Genomic DNA, 21,627 nt, shown 5'->3' with positions numbered 1-21,627 from the left:
AACTGAACAGTGAAATTTATGTAAAATTGACCTTGTTTTTCCAGACTCTATTTTCTTTGTGGCTTGTTCAGTTATGGCTAAAATGACTCTTCAGGCTTTTCAATTTGTATACTCGAAATGAGCTACAACCTCTTGTACTGAAAGGAGGAGAACATCTTTGGGTTTTATGATGAGGGTTTCCTGTGGGGAAGGTGAGGGTCGAGAAAACCAGACTCAGTACAGTGTTTGCAATGATTTGAATCATAGGAGTTGGCACAAATATATGGCAAGCCAGAAACATGATTTAAGTTTTGTTCCTTATTTAAAAAAAGGTTGAGAGGTTTTCCTTTTAACTTCCTATCCTTCAGTACTTGAGAAAAAAGGCAAGTCTTCCCTTTTGCACCAAGACTATGTTCTTAGTAGTTTCAGTGTGTTCATGTACCCTGTAAAACAGCTGGAATGTGCTCACAGTGGAACTGCACGCATTTCCAGTTCAAGTGGATCTTGTGAAAGTACTACTGCTATATTTAGAAAAAGCCTTTAACGAGACTTCTCCATGTCCACTCTAAGATTTATTTTCATCGTTTTCACTTTGATTCTGTATCACCTCCTAAAATCAAATTAGATTTTATGTTCCAGTGTTAGGCTGCCATTACACATGCCAGACTTCAGTTTGCCCTATGAATTTACTCATTTATTAGAAATTTAATAATTTCATAGAACACCACAGGAAAGCAATGGGAATGGATGCAGAGCAGGTAAGAATTGCCAACTGCAGGAGCTGTGCCAGGATATAGGACTGGCAATGGAGCCAGAGACAAAGATACAAAGGGATAGGAGTAGAAGTAACAGCAGCAGGAAGGAGAGAGAGAGGAAGAAATCTGGATGCAGAGAGTTGTCAGCTCACTACAGCCACAAGCTTCAGAATCACAAGTCCTGCCTATAGTCTGGGGAAAAAAGGTCCACATCTCTGCTTAGTATACAAAGAAAAGAGCTGACTTTCACAGAACGCAAAATTAAAAAAAAAAGGAAAACCAAAAGTTTTTTATGAGAACGGTGGAGACAAATACTGTAAATCAGATTGCAAAGTTGCTGGCTAAGACAAGCAGTGACAGCTCTGAGGTGAAAAAGAGATGTCTCAATAACCATTTGCCACCATTTGGGGAGGGAGAAAGCAGATGAAGTAACTACTGAATTTGGGATCCAATTGCAAGATGCCTGGAATCCAGGATGGAATGAGAAACATAGAGTAGGCAGGAAGGCATTTCTGGTGTTGAAGAGAAAAAATACAAACAAGTATGGGTAGCTGGAGGTGAGGGAAGAACCAGTAGATTGAAAGATAATGATATAAAATGTAGAAAAATGCAGCCTTATCTAAAAGCTTTCTTCATAGGCTTCTCCAAACTCCTCCCCCAAAGCTTATCCTGAAACTTTTTTCTTTTTCTTGTTTCTAAATTTAACAAGGACTTGTGTGACTCTAGAGCTGTCTAGTTTGTCCAACAATAGCATCAGCTCTAATAATCACTGTATAGTACCCAACACATTTGCCTCACCTTTTATTTACCACATCCCATTCTACTACTGCTACTATCACCACTAGTTCCTGTCCTTTTCACACAGGTTACTCTTCTGCTCCAAATTACAGGGAATGAAAAAAAGTGGTGGCAAAATATAAGTCTAAACACCTTTTCTGCACTTTTTCCAGAAAAAGAAGGTTTAGAGTGTAATATTTTTGTGTCAGTTATAAAAACAGTAATCCTACCAACATCACTTGGATTTCCTGGAAATATCAGAGTTTAAATATTTTTCATTTAATGTTAGATTTCTTCACAAACAGAAAATATACAAGCAACATTTTTTTGTGGTTAAGCAAAAAACCATGCAGAGACAGTTTTATAATTAAAATCAGATTTTTACCAATTGAATTGATAGGTGTTTAATCAAAAATCATTCTATTTCATGGAAAGATTAACTTGTATATTGAGTTTAATTTTTAACCGATGAAAGAACAACTGCTATCCTAAAAACAAAGTTTGATTGTACCATGATTAAAACTCTTGGGCTCAGAGTGAAATGAGCTTTGTGGATACTTTACTGACATCAAGAAATGGATACTATTTCCTGTGAAAAATTTGGAAGCAAGAAGAGATCCAATGGGAGTTTTAGAGGATGCAAGCTATGAGAAAAGCAGAACAGAATTAACATCTGCATTTAACTAACCATTGCCCCAGTCAAGAGGCCCTCCTTTTACAAGTAAGGATGTCATTTTTAGATGTTTATAGCATGTGGACACTTCACAAGTGATGAAAATGTACACAGAGTAAACCAAATGAATTTGTCATGCAGCCAATGACATTGTGTGATCAGACCCAACTTAAAATATGTTTTTCTTCAAAATGATATTTTTCCCAAAACATGTTTGAATTACTCCTGCATTTGGCATGACAACTATAGATTTTAAAGACACTGTTCTACATCTAAAATACCTGTTCAGATTTAGGAAAACTACTATAAACAGGCCTTATACCACAAAGGAATAAATTCTTGGACTTTCACAGGAATTTGCCTTATGACTTCTTGGAAACCTTTGTAAAAAATACTCTGTATCTTATTATTCTGGGCTTCACAGTCATATCAAATGCAGAGACTAAACCAGTTTAAAACGAACTTGTCATGATTATAACTGCATTTATTTTCAACAGGTGAAAACTGCTGGAAAGGATGGAACAAATTTTCTGCAGCGAGCTGGGAAATCTTTCCCAGACTAAAATTTACAAACGTACAGAGAAACATATTTTTTTTTTTAATCAAAAATAAACTAAAACTACCTTGTATGATACCAAGCAACCTTCCAAACACTAGCTTTGGGTTCGCCTTCACTTGGAAGTGTGCAATATATCTGGAACTGGCTGTTAAAAGGGGTAGGGACGCAGCCCTACCATCTTCCATGGCATCATCCACAAAGGTTCAAGAATTTTTCTACTGTAATGACGATATATTAATTGAAGGAAAAACCATCAAAATAGTACTAAGTAATGAACACCATGTAATCTTTGTCTTTTTCCCAACCTGAATGATTAATCTGAAGCCAGCAAGAAGGCTGAACTCCTCAGGCTATAAAATGCCCCAGTGTACAACATGTTATATGCTGAAGAGGCCGCCATGAATTTGCAGAAGTAATGGCCTTTTTTCACCTTAGAACATATTTGGGAGCCTCAGTGGCCCTGAGAATATGTATACACAGCCTCCTGAGTGCTCAATAATGTAGTGCAGAAATGGCTCAAAGCCTGGTGTCGTGTTAATCAGCAGCAGTGAGGAAAAACATTTTCAGCATCAGAAGAATGGAAAGTAACACAACAGCTACTCAGAGAAACATCTATGTGAACACGTGATGTAAATAAGAATACCTGAATTCAAAGGTCATTTAAGAAGCATAGTAACCAGGCTCAGAAGTCAGCCAGAGAGGCTTATAGTGTGGGCACAAAGTAAAGCTATTTTTATCTAGGTAGGTCCATGAAATTTCTGCTCATGTACTGAGGAAGAAAACACATCTTAGACTTGTCTCAGGAAGCCATAGTGCAAGCAATCACACCGTGTGAAATCAGTGGAACAAAAGGACATGCATGAAAAGCATGAATGTTGAAACAGTAAATGTCATGGGAGAAAGGGAAGTTTGAAGAAGCCTGGCAAGTAGATCAGCCCCCTTTATCTTTACAACACCAGTCTGTGCAGCAGCAAAGTCATACAAGATTTTCTTCTCGGAAAGATAATATAGGTGGCATCCTAGGCACAATATATGTGTGTGTTGGCATGATGGAATACAGCCTTGCCTAGTCTTAGCAGTAATCATTTCAAAAGCTGTCGAAGAATGAAGGGAAGATTGTGGAGCAGAACAAGCATATCATATTCCTTCTAATCCCTTGGCATCTGGAAAGGTAGAACTGTACATCTCAATTGAAACGGCACTCCAGGAAGAGGGTATCTCAACTCTATGAAACTGGGGGAAAGCCAGTTAATACAAATGTAGGAACTCATCATAGCATTCCCACAAAAAGCCATTTATCACAATTTCCACTGGGTGATAAAGTACCAGCCAGCCCCTCGGACATCAGAATTAGGACACAAGGTTGTGTCTATCCTCCTGCAACAATTGAAATCCCTAAGGAAGAAGTCCTTATCACTTGAGGACCAGGAATTACCTACCAGGCAGCCTTTGAAAGAATGATAAAAAAAATATATATGCACTGTTAAGATCATAAATAGTCTTAATTTACTTCAAAACCATACCATGTGTTTTGGAGACACAAGATGTAGGTATTTGAAGGTTTATGTCCAAACAATTCCTGGCTACATGTTACTCAAGAACATGTTGCATGGATGATCCATTCCTGGAAATGTTCAGGTTGGATAGGGCTTTGAGCAATGTGGTCTCATGGAAGGTGTCCAGGCCTATAGCAGATGATTCCAATTTTAAGGTCTCTACCAACCCAAACCATACTGTGGTTCTATTGCATTGGTCAATGAAAGAACAGGACATGAACTTGGCAGGGTTTCACCAGCAGGCTGCCCTGTCTGGGAAGAGGCCGTGAACTGTCCTGTGCCACTTACAGTCATGTCACGGCGGCACTGACACCGCTAGTGCACACCTGTCTTGGTTTGGAAGATGGGTATCTGCCAAGGGAGGTGGGAACCTCCCTTGGAATGGAGAATATGACCCCCTTCCCTCTGAATTATTTTAACGTAGAAATTAAGGGGATTACAGGCAAAGATATGGGGAAAGGAGTAACAGTTCTTTGCTGGTATGTGTGCGTATAACAAGACAAACAACCGCAGCGGCAGCGGCCGCAAGCCGAGCAGGAGCCAGCGACCCTTCCCCGCCGCGGGCATTTCCCTGGCTGCAGCTCCGGGCCCGGCCGGCAGGGGGCGCTGTGCCGCGGGCTCCCTCACGCCGTGAGGGCGGATGGGCTGCATGGCGAAACGGGCCTGCAGGAACCCCGGAGCCGCCGCTGGAGCGGCAGGGCGGCCTCACCCGGGGTAGGTGAGTAAGGGGCAAGCAAGAGGTAGCAAAAACGCCGCAGCTGTTTCAGGGGCTATGGGGTGTCCCAGCAGGAAGGAGGTGTGGGTTAGAGAGCAGCGAACAAGCCCGAGGCAGCAGCGGAATGCAGCAGGGCAGGGAGCGGCAGGCGGGCTTCTCCCCAGCAGCTGCCGCATGCAGCCAGGGAGACACACCCTCCGGGAAGGGGCAGAGCGTTGGGATCTTAGTTTTCTCCCCTGAAGCATCCGAGCAGATGGCAAAGGTCCATTCCAGTGAGGCAGGGTGACAGTAAGGTCCCAGTTCAATGGCTCCTCTCCTGAGCAAAGGCGCACCCATGGCAGGAGAAAATAGAGCCAGGCTGGGCGAATTCCCCTACCAAGCAGCGGCTCGACCATCCTACTCCAAAGTCGAGAGAGCAAGAGGGCTAAGAGCTGTTCTAGCCCCCTTTTTCCCCAGCTCAATTCTCGTGGTAGCTCTGCCCCTCCAAGAGAAATCACTCAGCTAAGAGAGTAGCCAGCTACACCCTTCCTGTGGAAACTTCTTTCCTCTCTCTTAAGTTTATCAGTCGTTACGGTTTCTTAGTGACAGATGGGACAAAATTCCATGAGAGAAAGAAAGAAGAGGGAAAATCCTAAACCCCAACAACACCAAACCTTCAACTGGTCTCAGGAGCACAGAGTATTCTTATTCAGAGCACACATAAAGAGTCAGGCAACAGGGACAGAAGACACAGGAAAACATGGCTTGAGAGACTCAGAGGGAGACTGCAGAGGGAACATGGGGCTGTAGATGTACTCTGGGCAGTAGAGGTTTCATGCCAACAGGAGACCTCCTGGAGATACTGTGGCAAAGTACTCTCTGAGGGAGCGTGGCCACTCACACCAGGGCTACTCACAACAGAACGGGGCAGCCCTGAGGGACCGTAAGTGACCTTCATAGGGGGTGGGACACTGAAAAGCAAAGAGAAGTAGAGGAAGATCAGCAAGCAGCAGCAGAAAGACACCATTAAGCTCATTACAACCTTCTTGCTCTGTGTGTTATCCCAGCAAAGGAGCAGAAGATGGGCTGAGCACAACCTGCAGTGAAAACCAGGGAAGCTGATATAGAGTGGGTAGGGTTGTTTGGGCTTAGAATTAAAGAAGGGAAGAGGGAGATCCTTTAGGGTTTGATGGATCAATTTTTTTCTCTCAGTTCTCAAACCCATGATTAGAAGTTGGCGTTAATTGACAGTAAGCTAATTTAAGTAAAGGTTCCATGACTTGAGACTGTATGAGTGTTTTGCTCATAACACTCTCTCAAAACATTTTTACTAGACTCCAAAGAGCAGGTTCTTGTGCCAGAGCATTCAAAAGCAGTTTGCATAAGGCTAGAAGAAAGCTTCTGTCAAAATGATCTTAACCAATGATTACTATTATCATTGCATTTTCTAACACAGCTGACACCTGATGAAATTCAAGGTGATTGCAGTACAAGACAACAAGAGTTAGAGCAGGCAAGAGTCTCAAGCACAGGAGACCCAAACATATGAACCAGGGTAACATCAGGAAAATACTGGTCTTGGCTAGATGGCAGTAGGCTGAGTCACACTTAACTCTTGCCAAGTTAAATCACTGTAACTAACAGTTAAAGCTTAAGGAAAGCTTAAGGACGGTTGCAGTGACATAATTTTGATATAACAGTGCAGTGGCCATTTTATATAACACCACATTAAAAAATTATTAGTCGTTTCACATTAGAGAAAATAGAAAGATGGAGAATTAAGTGCTTCATTTTTAAAGTTCATGCTACCATGTATGCCACTCTAGCGCTGCTACTGAAATTGTTCAAATGAAAACTATGTGGTGGTTTGCTGGCTTATTATTGGTTTTGTTTGGGTTTTAAAAATCAGATTTAAAAGGCAAACAATGCTAGAATTCAGTCTCCAGGAGTCCCTGCAGCACCTCCCTGTCCCAGCTGAAAGCTCCATCTACTGGATTACAGACAGTATCATTTCACCATCTTTCATCCAACTAGTCATCTCTCTCAATTCTGAGTTGCCTTGGCAAGAAGTCAGGAGCACAAGTGTTTGCTTCCCTTGCTCAGGACACTCTAGTTACAGAGGTCTTAGAAAGAAGGAATCTCCACCTGCACTTCACCCCAGGCTACTGATCTTACAACATGGATACCTCATTTTCCAGCCTGTATTTTGCTCACCTCTGGGTGTCCTTTTGGAAATTGTGTTTTAATTCAAGCTCTTCCCAATTCTTGAAACAGATACTTAAACCATATATCCCAGTCCAAACTCTAGATCCTCAGTAAGCAGCTTTTCATTTTCTACAGTAGATAAAAGAGACTTCTGGGCCTTGTATGTGAATGCAGCAGTATTTTGCTGTTCATCATGTGCAGAATTACTGAAACTCATTGAGATTGGTTTAGACCTCTAAGATCATCAAGTCCATGCATGGAGTATCATGCAAGGAATTTTGTTTGATTTTTCTTCTTCATACACATTGTACAGAAGTCATGCTGCCTAATGCTTTTTATTTGCATTGTATTTTGAAAATCATATGCCTCAAATTAGACACTGGGCAAACCTGATGGTATAAGATGGGTGAGCTGGTCTCACACGACCCAGCCAGCCACAGCAGGAAGCCTTCTGCCCTTTCCTCCCTTGTTTCCACTTCACTTCCACTATCCCATGCTAGGCCAGCCACTCCCTTGTGCTGGCAGGAACACCCATCAAACACTCCGCAGAGCAAGCTCAATGCAGATTAGTCATTTGCTGATTTATCAAGCTGAATCATCTTAGTACAGGCCTCGATGGGCACCAGACCAAAAAAAGGAAGAAGAGAAACAGAGATCCCACTCCTCAGCAGGGGCATGTTGCCAGACTGCCTATAGAAACTGATGATAGAAAAATTCACATTCAGTCTTCTTATGGATACAGCCCCAACAGTATCTAAATTCCAGCTTTGCCAGACTGGCAGAGTTCATACTTGGCACGCAGGACAACCCTTAAATAGCAGCTTTGATGTTAAAACTGTGAGCTCTAAGCAAGCTCAAATAACACAGTTCACCCTTGCTTAATAATACATTCAAATCCTTGTTGATATATTTAATATTGACTTAACACTAGCAACTTTACTGTGCCTAACGTGGATGATCCCATAAGAAGTTATTAGTCCAGAGCACAGATGCTTCTGCTTGAATCATGAAAGCAGACAGTCCCAGTGACAGTCCCAGTCACCTCCACACAGCTGCATGGCAGCTGAACTGCTGATAAAGCAAGACCCTTAACTTTCTGTAGCAGTTCTGTAACTTCTCACTACAGACAGCCCACCAACAGTGAAATTAAGTTTTTCAAAAGCATATAACTGAGGTTTTGCTTTTGTCATTTAAGACTGCATGAGCACAAATCTGAAATTCCCCTGGAGGGCCCCACCCTCTCCACGCTGAAAATCTCAGCATTTCTCAAATTCTTACACATTTTGTTTAAGGAAAAAGTGTCCAAACTAATTATAACCTATCTATTCAGGCTGCATTATTGACATTAACCAATACACATATAAATTAACTAGCTTTCTAAAAGCAATCTGTTTAAAATGTGGTATCATTTTCCTCAGAATTCAAAACAAAACCCCTAGAGACACTTGTGCTCCTTCCCTCCAGTAAAGTACAATCCAGACATCTCTTTTCATCTCCACACTTCTTGGCAAAAAGTTTAGGAAGACTGTTTCTCAGTGGCCCTAAATACTTCCACGTGTTAAGAGCACCACAGCAAAGATCTTGTTGTCCACAACCACTGGGACTGCTTGCAGAAAATTTTCCACACAAGTAGTAAGATGATAAATGTAAGCAGCCTGAGTCATCTGTCAGTTTTAAAGCAAAATTTCTCTAAAATTGTACTATTTTTCAAAGAGCACAACTCTTCTAACCTACAAATCAAGGCCACAATAGGGCCACAGCAGAACTGAATTTCAAGCAACCTTGCTGTCAAACCGCTTATCAGGCATCATGTGTGCACTATCTACAGCTTCCAGTCAACATTAGGAACATGTATTTTTCCTTCTCTTTAACAGTGAAGAGATAGATATTTAAGATTTGAGGTGTTGTTTTTACAAAGTACCTGAAAGAAAAAAACCAATCTAGGCACAGCAGCAAGTATGCTTATTAACATAGTACAAGAAGAAAGAAATGTCTTAAAACCAAGTCATATAAATGGGAAATGACAGTTTGGACTGCATATTCCAGTTCAGCAGTCCTCCGCCTGGAAAAAATAAAAACGTGGTACTGGGGACTCTGCTACTTTCTCCACCCCCAAATGTTTCTTTTGACCAAATACCAATGTGCTATTACATACAGACTTTTTTGATCAGGGTTCAGGAAAATCGTCCCTGATAACACACTGAAGCAACGAGAAGCTTATCAGAAAACATACTAGTGTGTTTCATTCTGTGGTTCTGCCATAATTATTTTTTAAAGACTGTCGTGTGACGGCAGATTGTAACTAGGTGAGTAACTATCCGCTGTCCTGGGACTGCCGGAACTCCGCTTTCTTTCCTAAAATGGAAGCTGTGCTCCAGCCGAGCTCCCCAGCACCCGAAACCCCCTTCGAATCTTCTCCGAGAACAACCCTGTCCTCAAGGGCCCAACTGGGGCGGGGAGGACCACGTATTCACCGCAAATCATAAATCAGTCCGTTTCCAGTGCGGACGGCGGGCAGAAAAGTCAGGAATACTTTTCCAGCGAGTTAAATGAGAAGAAAGAAGAAGTAGAAAAAAAATACAAATAAAAAAGGCTGGAAGGAGAGAGCGCTGTTTCCCCGGTCTGGGCAGACAGACAGACACGGCTAGTCAGGGACCGCTCCGCCGACCCGCCCTGCTGCCCCGGCTCCGCGCGGAGCGGCAGCCCTCGGCCCCCGCCCCAGGGGCTCAGGGCAGGGGAGCGCTCCTCAACTCCCACCCCTCCTCACCTCTGACGGAGATCGGGACGGCGAGGAGCACCGGCAAGAGAAGGAGCGTCCACCGCCTCATGGCTGCCTACCCCACAAACCCAGACACACAGCACCCGCTGCCTGACAGCCACTCCCAGTACCGCCGCAGCTCTTCCAGCGGCGGCAAGGGCGGCACCGCGCCGGGGCCGGGCCACCGCCCCAGCGCGCTCCGGACGCCGCGCCCCGGGGCCCCTCCTTCCAGCTGCGGCGGCGGAATAGCTCTGGGACCTGTCGGCTGAAGCCGGGAGGTGGCCTTTCACTGTGGGCCCAGATGAAGGAGTGGGGCTTCGTCGTGCTGTTGAGCCCTGTCCGCTGCCGTGCAGCCTGCTTGCGAACCGAACGGGGCTCTGAAAGGAGACTACGGGGCTTAAACTCTGGTCCCAGGTTTTAATAGCAGACATGAATGCTCAAGTACCGCTGCCTTCCCTTAAGCCACGCACTCCCTTCCATTGTTTTTCCTCAGGGAAAGTTACCCAACATTAAGCACACCAGGACACCTAATAATGCTGCCCATGGCAGGCTTGCTTTTTCCTTAGTCAGAGCAAAATAGTTTTGAGTTTTGTATTTGACCCTTGTGCTGAGCTGTGTTGAGGGCCATGTATGAAAAAGACACTGTCTCCAGATCCTGGTTCTTCAATTGCCAGGTATGCACCGGTTACTGACTGGATAATAAACAGTATAGTGACAGTGTGATTTAGAATGTAGCTGGTTATGTGCAGCTGGCTTGGATTCAGTAGTCATAGACCTACATACACTTTTCTCAGAGAGGTCCTATACCTGTTAATTAGCATTTGCAGGATCTTGCCAGCTGGAAAAGTGGAATGTCAAATCATTGTCACCAGTTCATAAATTGATGGGTGTTTATTTTTTTATTTATTTTTTTTTGACAGTGCCTAATCAGGTTATTTTTAGATTTACTCGAAGGCATATACTGTATTTTAAAATTAAAAACTTTAAACTGTTTAACTGTACTAATAAAAACACTTGAAATGCCTTGTTTGAAATTAAAGATAAGCTTTTTTATTAAAATATCTGGGTTTTGCAGGAGTAGTATTGAAGTCAAAATTATGTAGTGGTTAGCAGCTCCCATTTTTGCCAGACTCCAAGACAAGAAGGTAAGTTTGGATATGTGCACATGCATTGTGTAATCTATCAGTATGGATCTTGCCATTAATGCTACATGCACATACACAGGAAATTATTAATGTTGCCCAAAGAATGTTCTTTAACAGAGTGTTTATTGTTGTTGTTAAGAATCACCTAAGAAGTTGGTCCCTTGCCAAAAAGAACATGAATTTGTTCTCCTTAGACTACTGCACACTTCTTTAATCATGTCATACCAAAACATACCTCCCGCCCAAGAACTGCAGAGTTAACAGAGAAAACCTAGGTATCTCACTGATATTACTGTGCCAGAATAGGGCCCTGTAGCTTCCTGTTGCCAGAATTAGTCTTCATCAAAGCTGCCTTCTTCAGATGAAGTAAAAGCAACTTCCTGTTAGAATAGACATGAAATAGCTGGGTTTAGTACTAGAGTTTGTGTTTTCCACTTTGTTCAATCCTTGAGGCAGGGGCACAACTAGCTGGCACTAGCCACTTTATGGCTAATAATTCTTCCAGATTTATAAATATCTGGTAATTTTTTTCAGACTTAATAATCTTATGATCTGAGATTTCACTGACATTTTATGAAAATGAGGTTCCTGATTTGTTGTTACCAGCTCTTCTATGTGTGGACTTGATTAGAAAAAATATCAGGCTTTGTTGTTTCACATGTAAAGCCAACTAATCTGTAAAAAATCAAAATCATTTACTAATAAGGCTGGTTTTCCTATTGTGTGAGTAAAAGTTGTAATCTGAGACCCACTTCTTCCAATAGCACCTATCTTTGTCTTGCCCAGCCTGCAGTGGTTGTCCTAGCAGGTCTTTTACTCTCTCTGTGCTGTCCATAGCCTCTACCAGAAAGTCTCTGCAGATAGTGTGGGCATTTTTCTGATCTGAAGATGCTGTGGTAGGAGAAAAGATTGCCTTATGGCTTATTTCTAAAGAACATGACCTTTAAAAGACATGCATGGTCTGTGGTTTGACCTGAAGAAATATGTGGCTTTATAGAGCATCACAAAGAAGGCTGGAAATTTGAAACCCAGGTGAAACTGTTCAAACTTGAATAAAATCTGTGGTGTGCACAGCTGAAGAGCTGTCTCTGAGCTATGAAGGTAAATCTTTTCAGTGTCCCCCAATTCCTCTTCTGAAATAAGATCCTTGTAGCTCTTTTACTGCCTCACACTAATTATTTCCCCCCTTTTACCTATGAGTTTTCAGCCTTGCCAGAAACATCATAGCTCTCCAGACGTCCAAAGAAGCAAAGATAAATAGATTTTTATTTTCTAAAAAACAGTTCTTTATGGTGCAGCTAAAACCTTACTGCTCTGTCCCCCAGGGACACCCTTTGCAATCAGAGGGCTGCAACCACTGCCCATGGATGGTGAAGCAGATGGACAAAGACAGCACTAAGAAAAAAAGAAAGGAGATTGGAAAGATTGGCAATCTATGCTTTGATTCACATTTGTGTTCAGTTACTGCTATAAAATTGGTATGAGCACAAAAATAACCCTAGAAATTATGTTGCCTTTTTTTGTTTTCACGATTCATAGAATCTGGCAATACTCTGTAATGTCTTTATTTCAGGTGCAATGTTTCTGAGTCTAACAACACACATCTAAGGAGTGTGTTTGAGTGTATTGATGCTGTGGCTCCATCTAACAGCATGAATTAGAAGAGTATTTGCCCTAAGTATCTAATGTTTTTATTCATTTGGAAATCAGACTGAAAGCCAGGGTTTCATCTCTGGTTTCTGTCATGGCATCTACTGAAGTATGAGCTCTGATCTTTAGGTTTCTTCTTGCTGTGAGGATATATATGTTTGCATTTGTATGTACTTTTAACTTAAAGTGAAACATATAACACCTTATCTTCTCCCAGTGTTTTCATCTTGAGCTGTGAGAAGAGGATAGTTGCACCAGCAAAGTTTCCTGTAATATTTTAGCAGCAAGTGAAGTTTTAGGGCCACAAACAATCTGATATGGTATAGCCAGTCAATACAATCAGATTTTTTTAAAAAGGATTAAGTATAAAGAACTTGTTAAGAACATAGTTAAACTCTATTTGATCTTCGGTCACAAATTATAACTACAAATTATAGTTTTGTTTGGGTTTTGTTTGTTTGGGTTTTGGGTTTTGGGGGTTTTGTTTTGTTTTGTTTTGTTTTGTTTTTAAATTACAGTAGTATTCTCAATTCTAAGGGTATATTGAGAATAAGCAAGAGTCCAAAGAGGCTCCAGAATCTCTGCTGGCTCCCCCTCGGATGCTATTTTCTGATGATCTCTGCCTTGCAGGACAGGAGAGACAAGATACTGCAGCCTAAGTTTTTTTTTCCCAAGGAAGAAAACTAGATTCCTCTAAAGCCAGCTACTTGATAACAAATAGTGCTTCAGAAAGAAATTTCCTAAGTGATTCTGAACAACTTCTGCAAATTACCTGATCCTTGCCACTCTGAGCTTTTCCTGCAGTAAATGTCCTCTTTCTGCTGGTACCTCTTGTTCCCTCCAGTAGCAGCAATAATTGCAGTGTGCTTACGTGACCTTCAGCATTGGCTTTCATACTTTGGCACCAAGGTCCATGGCAACTGAGAGCCCATCTCCTTTAAAGCCCATTTCTCCCACAATAAATGTTTTGTTTGACTACAGTTTCTTCACTGAACTCTAGTAAGCTGAGCTTTTTTGGTGTCTGGAGAGACATTTATGACAGTTTTTCTTCATAGAGTATGAGCTAGAAATATCTACTCTAGTATAAATGCTGAAAGCAGTCTAGTTTTAGAAGTAGATGGTACAGACCTCTACACAGGCTTATAAACTATAGTGAAAATATTGTTTTGAGTTTGTTTTTTTTTTAAGATAAAGCCTTTTAAGGCAGGCTATGGTATAATTTTTTCCAAGGAAAGTAAAGTAGGTCTTTTGCTGATAGGAGCTCTTGATTCCTCTAATAATGTTTCAATTTTATGCTAATTGTATAAACTTATCTTTGTATTTAACTTTGTATTTAATTCATGGTTGACTATGTATCTTTTGAAACATTTTTCTTCTGTCTCTTCATTTTACCATGAAATTTTGTTTTGAGTATTTTGAGTCATTTTTATGTAGTGTAAATATTTGACTTACTGAAAAGAAAATCTGGAATATCTTTCCTCTCCTTTTGGCAAAGTGACAGTTTTAGTAATGAAATGTTTGTTCCTTTTGATAAACCTCTGATGTCAATTTTTTTCTTTTTTATTTCAAGAACAAAATAATTGAATTTTTAGATGGTAACTTTATATTGGTTTTGTATATTATTTCTCCCGATCCCAAGTTATGTTTGTCTCTGCTCTTCAGACAGAAAAGAAAGAAAACTCACTGAAGTTCTTAAACAGGTAAGTGCCACCTTCAGTTTACACTGTTTGATTGAGCTGCATCCTTCCATGTCTAAGTGAATGTGATTTTGGCACTCCTGACATATATTAAAGATCTTTTTTTTTACAAAACCAGAGCATGTGAGTGTATGTTTTAGTTGTTCATGTACTGCTGCCATTTGCCGTATTATCTAAACAATTCCTATTTAAGGCTTTTGTTCCAATTTGCATTTTCTCCTCAAAGGAAAAATAGCTCATTGTCATAAACTATTATTTTCACAAGAAGTAAAACAGAGTTGGAATGCCTTCATATTCAGTAGCAGAGCAATCTTTGTGGTATTCCCCATATTGACATTGTCTAGACAGTAAAAAAAGGGAAAATGTTCCTTTATTCTTGAAAATCTTCCTTTTGAGTTCAAGTCTGCATGTCTCCTTGTTTCAGAATCAAGTTTCCTAAAGCATCTTTCCTGAAAGAATGGAAGGAAGCAGTCATACATGTCATTGCCTGTGTTCCACCCCTTCTTGCCTCAGGGATGCAGCACTGTGTAACCAGGACTTGTTAGGTCTTTCTTTCCTTCATTCCTTTCTCTGATCCATGCAGCTGAAACCTGCTGCAGTGTGGGCCACAAGGCCACCTGCACCAGGGATGTGAGCTGGATGGACCAGTGGCCTTTGAGGGGCTTTTTTGAGTTGCATGAACTCTAAAATTATCAGGATTTAGGAATTTCCAATAATATAATTCCAGGTTATGTGGTATGCTAATGCCTCAGGTTAAAAAGTCAAAAACCTGATTTAGAACAGGGAAGAAAACTAAGGTTTAATGAATGCTAATTATTCTTCTATGGTTTCTTGTCTTCCGTATCTCCACCTCTGTTATGTAGGATGAGTTACGTGACTGCTCAGTTTCATAAACACGGTGAGGGTGTAGCTGGATTCTTGAAAGAGGCCAACAGATCTGACAAACATGGCAATAATTTAGCAGCCATTTGTGCAGGCATTTTGTTCATAATGACTTTTGTATATGCACACAAGAGGCATCACTTCACAGCAAAATCTTTTGAGCTCCACTGGTAAAACAAAACCATCTCTGTATTCCTTGCTTAGATCTCCTTCATTAAGATGCTGTGGCAAATGCTGCTGGCAACTTCAGCCATCTACAGGCTGACAGGAATAAACTATTTTAGTCCTGTGTTGCAGCTGCTCCAGTATGTTATGAAGTGTACTGTTGTTGCCCTTAAAGGGGCTATGGGAAAGAGGAGGAGGAGGAACTCTTTATCAGGGTGTGTAGTCAGAGGACAAGGGGTAGTCTAGGGGAACTTGATCTAGCAGAAGGTGTCTATTACTATGGAAAGAGGTTGGAACTCTGTGATCTTTAAGATTCCTTCCCATCTAAACCTTTTAAATTTATGCTTCAAGCTGTAGCACAGTTTAAAGACAGTGGTCATTGTCAGTGCATAGCCTGGCTATGGACTCAGTGACCAAAAGAAATACAAGTCAGGTATGTGTTGGGAAACATGCTCTATTTGGTGCCTGTTCACAAAGACAGAAAGACACTGTTCTAGAAAAAACGTAGTTATAAATACGAATGAAAAATTATGACTGTGAGAAACTTGCAATGCTTCAAATATGGGAATACCCAGAATCTATCTGATGTCACACACAAGAGAACTAAGCACATTGCTAGTCATGCATGGCCTGAGGAACAAATTAATCCGAATAGTCAAATATCCCTCTAATGGGGTGGGTGTTTTGAAAAGATGACTAGGAAACCATAATTCTTATTTCCCTCTGAAAACTTTAAAATTCTCCTTAAAAGAATAATTTTCAGCATTGAAGTATATTTCCTGCTTTAGGATCTTTCTTGTGGTTTATCTTGTCATCTGTTTAGGAGTAGATGGTACTCTGTGTCTTTGTGCTCCGTAACACCGGTCAGCCAGCTCACGATGTTCTCTCCTCAGCCCAGAGAGCTTTTTTTCAGATCATGACACAGAAATACATGGCTGCTCTTGTGCACTTTGTTGGTGCAAATAAGTTGGTTTCCTGAGTTTGGCTCCCAGAAGAAGGCTGTTAGTATCATTTTCCTTACAGTCTGTACTGCAGTGCTGGAAAGAAGGATGTAATGATAGGTAAGAGTAGATATTTGTCTGGGTGGAGAAAGCAGAGAATTTTGGAGTTGCTGATATTGATATTGTGGTCCAGCTGATAAGAAAACAAAAGCGGTTAAAATTATTGCATGATTCAATTTTCAAGGAGTGATATTATATTTCACAAATTAATCACTTGATTAATATGTGGACTTTTTTTTTAAACTAGTGATTTAAATTTAGTTGAATGTCAAGAGGAAAACTGTAGGTTGGGGGTTTTCTCCATATTACAGAGGGCAATAGTTTTTCCTCCAATTCTCTATTAATTATTTGCTTCCTTTTCACTTCTGCCTTTCTCCATTTGCCTGCAAAATAAAAGCATATATAACAGAAAGGCATTTAGTAGGACTAAATAATTCAAGTTTTCTTTTATTTTTCCCTTAAAAGATATCTTATGAATAAAAATATACATATTTATATGCAGTTTTGTTGCTAATGCTGGGACCTGGGGAGGCAGACCTACACTTTTATTCTTATCAAGTAGCTTCACAACTGTATTTTAAAAATATTTTCCTCTTATTATCTAAAGAAAAAAAAATCAGCTTTCTAAAGTAAAATTATAATGTTCTTGATTGTCTAAATTTTACCACACTGCAAATTAAAAAAAAAAAAAAAAAGAAAGATAAATACAAGGCAAAATGGGGAACTGGTATGTATGTGAAACACAAACCACGCAGCTGGAACACCCCCTTTTCCTGCCTGTGTAATTTAAGAAAAGCTATTAAGTCAAACAATACAGCATTTTCCATTTGAACACATAAAATTTGAGTTCATAAAACAAGCTAGCATAATTCTTCCTGCCTTGGGAACACTAGCTGTGAATAACTTCTCCACAGAATGTAAGAAATGTGGAAAGCAAGCGTCACTTGAGAAAAATAGCTCATGCATTTGTCATGCCCACATCCATTTTTGTGACTCATTTATTTTTGCGCTGCTGTTTTCCTAAGTGCCCAGAGTGCTATCAGAAAGCTTAAACAAATGACAGCAAATCCTCTTGCCTTTCTTTTTCTGTGACTGGAGTGGGGAATTGGAGTGACACCTTATTTGTCCTGATAGAGCCAGATTTTGACTTATGGGACTTTTTATTGTCAGGTTTAAAAATATCAGTTATGTTTCTTTGCTATTCTTATAATTACTTTACCTTCTTCTCCCCAGATACTGTTCCATTTTGTTGCCTTGTCTCCTTCTGCATCTGGGTAATAGGAAAAGTGAATTAGATTTGCCCTTGCTGTCAGCCTAAAGCACTAGACAGAAGCCAGCAAAGGAATTCACCACAGCTTTAATGTTAAGTACGCCCAGCTATGTCTGGTGATATGAAGTCAGAGAGAACATGTTGAGAGAGAGATTAACTGCAGACCCTTCCTCTGCAGCCTTCTAATGTAAAATCTGAAGCTATATGCTTGACAAGATTTAAAAGAAGCTAAAACTACATAATGTTATCAGATGGGGAGGAGGGATCAAAAGCACAGATGTGTATAGATGAGGTCTTGCATTGCTACTGACTACATTGCATCTCATTTGTTGCTAAACCCTAATGAATGGGGTGGCTTGTTATGCTTCAGCCTGCACTGTGTTAAGTGCAGTGACAGACTTCAGTACTTCAAAGCCAGATAAGAAAGTGGAAGACATCAGTTGATCATATCTTACATCTCAGAAAGGCAGTAAACTTTATAGATCTGTAAAGGGCATTTCTACAATAATTATCTATTTTATTATAGATGGTCCCCCGTTCTAGTTAGCATCTGCTGATATGTGTGCCAGGGGAGAATCTTTTTAAAGGTACAAAATGCTACAGAAGTCTATAATTATTTTCTTCCTGCTTATTAGTAAGAACTAATTGTGTGTTCACATCTGTGCTTTGTGTGCCAAATATATACTTTTACCCTTCCCTCCATATGCTTCCTGTTAGCATGGGTTCCTATAGGAGACTACCATGTAATGGCACACTGGGGACAGCTGTGGCCTGTGGTTTAGATGAACATTGCAGAAAGGTAGAGAAAGGTGCCCTTAGCCTCTCACTGTGAATACTCTGTGAAGCAATGTGATTATGGGGAATTAGCTGTCTTTTTATAATTAAAGTAGCCCACTTCTGCAGACCTCCACTGCTATATGAGAATATAGAATGTACAACATTATTTTTGGTTTGTATAAAGGCTCAAAGAGGACTTTACATATTTTGAGCAGAAGTAGGGATTGTTTAGTGATGCAAAAAGGGAGATTACAAACTGAGATTTCTATTTCTGTTCCTGCTTTGCAATCTTGGAACTCCAGAATCTCTGCTTCTAATTTCTTTCCATAGCTCCACATGTGGACTGATACCCTTGAAAATTCCAAAATTTAGCTCTCATTTTTTTTTGGACAAGATTAAATGTGACTGGTGCTGTCCTTGCATACAGCCAATGCAAATGCATTGGATGACTTAAACAAACCACAGGTAGCATAAACATAATTTCTGTCTTCCTGGATACAGAATCAGGAAGGATACGTTCCAGCCTGCACAGCTGAAATTAGCACAGCTGAAAAACTGACCAAAGCTCTATTGGAACATCTTTGCAGAGGCTGTGTGTGTGGAGTACACCAAGCCTCAGCTGTGTTACATTCTGGTGCTGGGGGGACTTGGCATCACAAAACTGTTACTGCCTGAAAAAGCAGATGTTTAAAATGTTTTGTTTCTCTGGCATAACCACATATAACAAGAACCCATTGATTTCCAGAGGCTTAACTTTGTACAAAAGTTTCTTCCCTACTCTGCCGGCAATTTTCTACAATAACTTCCCAGTCCACTTTCTGAAGATAGCAGTGAGAAGGAGGTAGAACAATCTCTTCTTTACTGCCTTATGCACAGCTGAAAATATTTTGAAACACCTTCAGGTCTCACAGCATTTTTCTCTGCTGCATTAACTCTACTGACTGGCTTTAGTCATTACACCTTAAAATGGCTAATGAGAAGGAAAATCAAGATTTGTATATCTTGACTTATAGTAATTAATTTTCTGCTTCAGAAATAATGCAGGAGAGGATGCGTTAAGAGAGTGAAGCAATGGACAAATGTGTCTGACCCGACAAGTTCTGTTCTCACCCAGTGCTTTTGCAGTGAACTTTTTAAATTCAACACAATGGGATTTAAGAAAAACATCAGCTCAGCACACCAGTTTTGGCAACAGTTGAATGTCAAGTTTATGCTGTTCTTGCACATGCCTCTTTGCCTTTATTTACAAATAATAATTTATATAACTTTTAATTTTTTTATACAACTCTTTAAATTTCTTGTGAGTTTCCAAGTATGTTTAATTACCAGTGTAATTCACAGTATAATGTATATTGTCTTCTCCCCTGCACTCAGCGTTTCTTCACTGAAGCATTTGTACAATGATAGAAAGGATTTTAAAGAATAAAAGATGAGATCGATACACACAACTAATTTGCTATATAAACAAAATCTAATACTGTTTAAGTTTAATTAGATTAAGTTTACATTGCTTAAGTTTTTACATCCTTTTACAAGTGCCTGATTTATTGTATGGGAAGGTAAAAAGCAACACTTGATCATATTCTTAGGCATCTGGCTTGCAGACCCTTCATTATTTCAACAGCACTGATTTTGTGTGGAGCTATTTTGGAGCTCAGAAACATTCCTTAGTAGGGAATGGAAGAAAATAATTACCTATACATCCTTAGAAGAAGGTTCCTTCAGCAACTTAAGTTGTACTTTTATAATTTTTTTTTTTTTTTTTTTTTTTTTTGTGCATTGAGAGGAGGATGCATTTTTATGTTGCCATGNAATAATTACCTATACATCCTTAGAAGAAGGTTCCTAATTAATATTTTATGGGCTTGATAGACTTTTTTTTTTTTTTTTTTTTTTTTTTTTGCATTGAGAGGAGGATGCATTTTTATGTTGCCATGAGTGCTTTACTGATTGTGTTTTTGAGCTTGTTTTCAAGAAGAAAAGATTGTTCATTTATGCTGCCATCCTCAAACACTGTTTGGGGAATGCCTGAGAAATACCTACTTGTGCTGGAAAACTCAAGAGGAGTAGCCATGAACTGATACCTGATTTCCAAACTGTGCAGGAAAGGTTGCTGTTCTTTTTCCATAGAAGGGTGATTTCTGCAAATGAAAACCCACCACAACTTATTTCCCAACCACAGTCGCTGTATTGGTGATCCAACAAGGCGACATTGATGCTAGATTTAGTTACTTTCTTCGTTTGGCACAACTGCCTACACTTTATGTTTAAAGTGTAAACAGCCAGAAGCCTGCTCAGTTATTTCCATTTCTTTACAAAGACTGGGGAAAGAGGAACTGGGAGTTCCAGCAGGTACAATGAATGAGCAATAGGAGCTATAGGAAGCACAACTCCATAGTTCACGTTAACGGATTTCCTGCCTGACATTTTTCAGCTAAACTCAAATACAGAAGTATGTGGTAAAGGAAAATGGTATTTTGGGTAGGGCACATGCATTCTGCTAGAGAGAATTTACACACAAGTTGAAACTTTATATGAAGCACATTCTCCACCCTCAGATAGAGGAAACAGTCAGCAAAGTGCAGAGAACAAAGATGCTTATGACTCATGAAACAGATGAATGGGGTTTTACTGGCATGCCTAGTTTCAGTTGAATATGAAGGATAAAAAATGCCTCAGACCATCCCTGGTGAATTAAGCAAATGCTGGATTCAGCTGTGATTATGCTTGCCGCTCATATCTGGAAGTTGATTTCTGTTGGAATTTGTCATATCTGTTGTTTTTCTTCATAAAATCTTCTTTTGTGTAGCCAGAAACTGTGGGTCAAAAAGAAGGCATGCACACATACAAAAGCTGTGGGTTGTATTTTAATAGGGATCCCTACTGCTTATCATTGCTGGTTTATGTAATTGTCTGGAAAAGGTCAGCATAGTTTATGCTGTGAGCAACTGAAGCTGAAAATTTTTGTGTGGTTTTTTTTTTTTTTCCCCTACACTGGACTTGTCATCTTTTGACTAAATGCTGTATGAAAAAGAAACTGTAGGAAAAAAAAATACTGAATTCCAGCCTCAGGCTATTGCACCT

The 21,627-nt window shown here is 40.2% G+C and overlaps 1 protein-coding gene across 2 annotated transcripts in view; it reads right to left on the bottom strand.

Moving 5' to 3' along the window:
• CD99 (CD99 molecule (Xg blood group)) overlaps nt 1-10,144 on the bottom strand; it is a 30,597-nt gene extending 20,453 nt beyond the window's left edge. The window contains exon 1 of one of the 2 annotated variants that reach the window (XM_015642550.3): nt 9,966-10,144. In XM_015642550.3, coding sequence (XP_015498036.1) covers nt 9,966-10,026 — 61 coding nt within the window. In that variant the 5' untranslated portion in view covers nt 10,027-10,144. The remainder of the gene's footprint in view (nt 1-9,965) is intronic. The other variant, XM_015642542.3, reaches the window with a different exon arrangement.
• Between the last annotated feature and the right edge of the window lie 11,483 nt (nt 10,145-21,627).

The sequence above is a fragment of the Parus major genome, chromosome 1 (genome assembly GCF_001522545.3).
Source record: "Parus major isolate Abel chromosome 1, Parus_major1.1, whole genome shotgun sequence".
NCBI classification, from domain to species: Eukaryota; Metazoa; Chordata; class Aves; order Passeriformes; family Paridae; genus Parus; species Parus major.
This window is presented reverse-complemented; position numbering and strand designations above follow the sequence as displayed.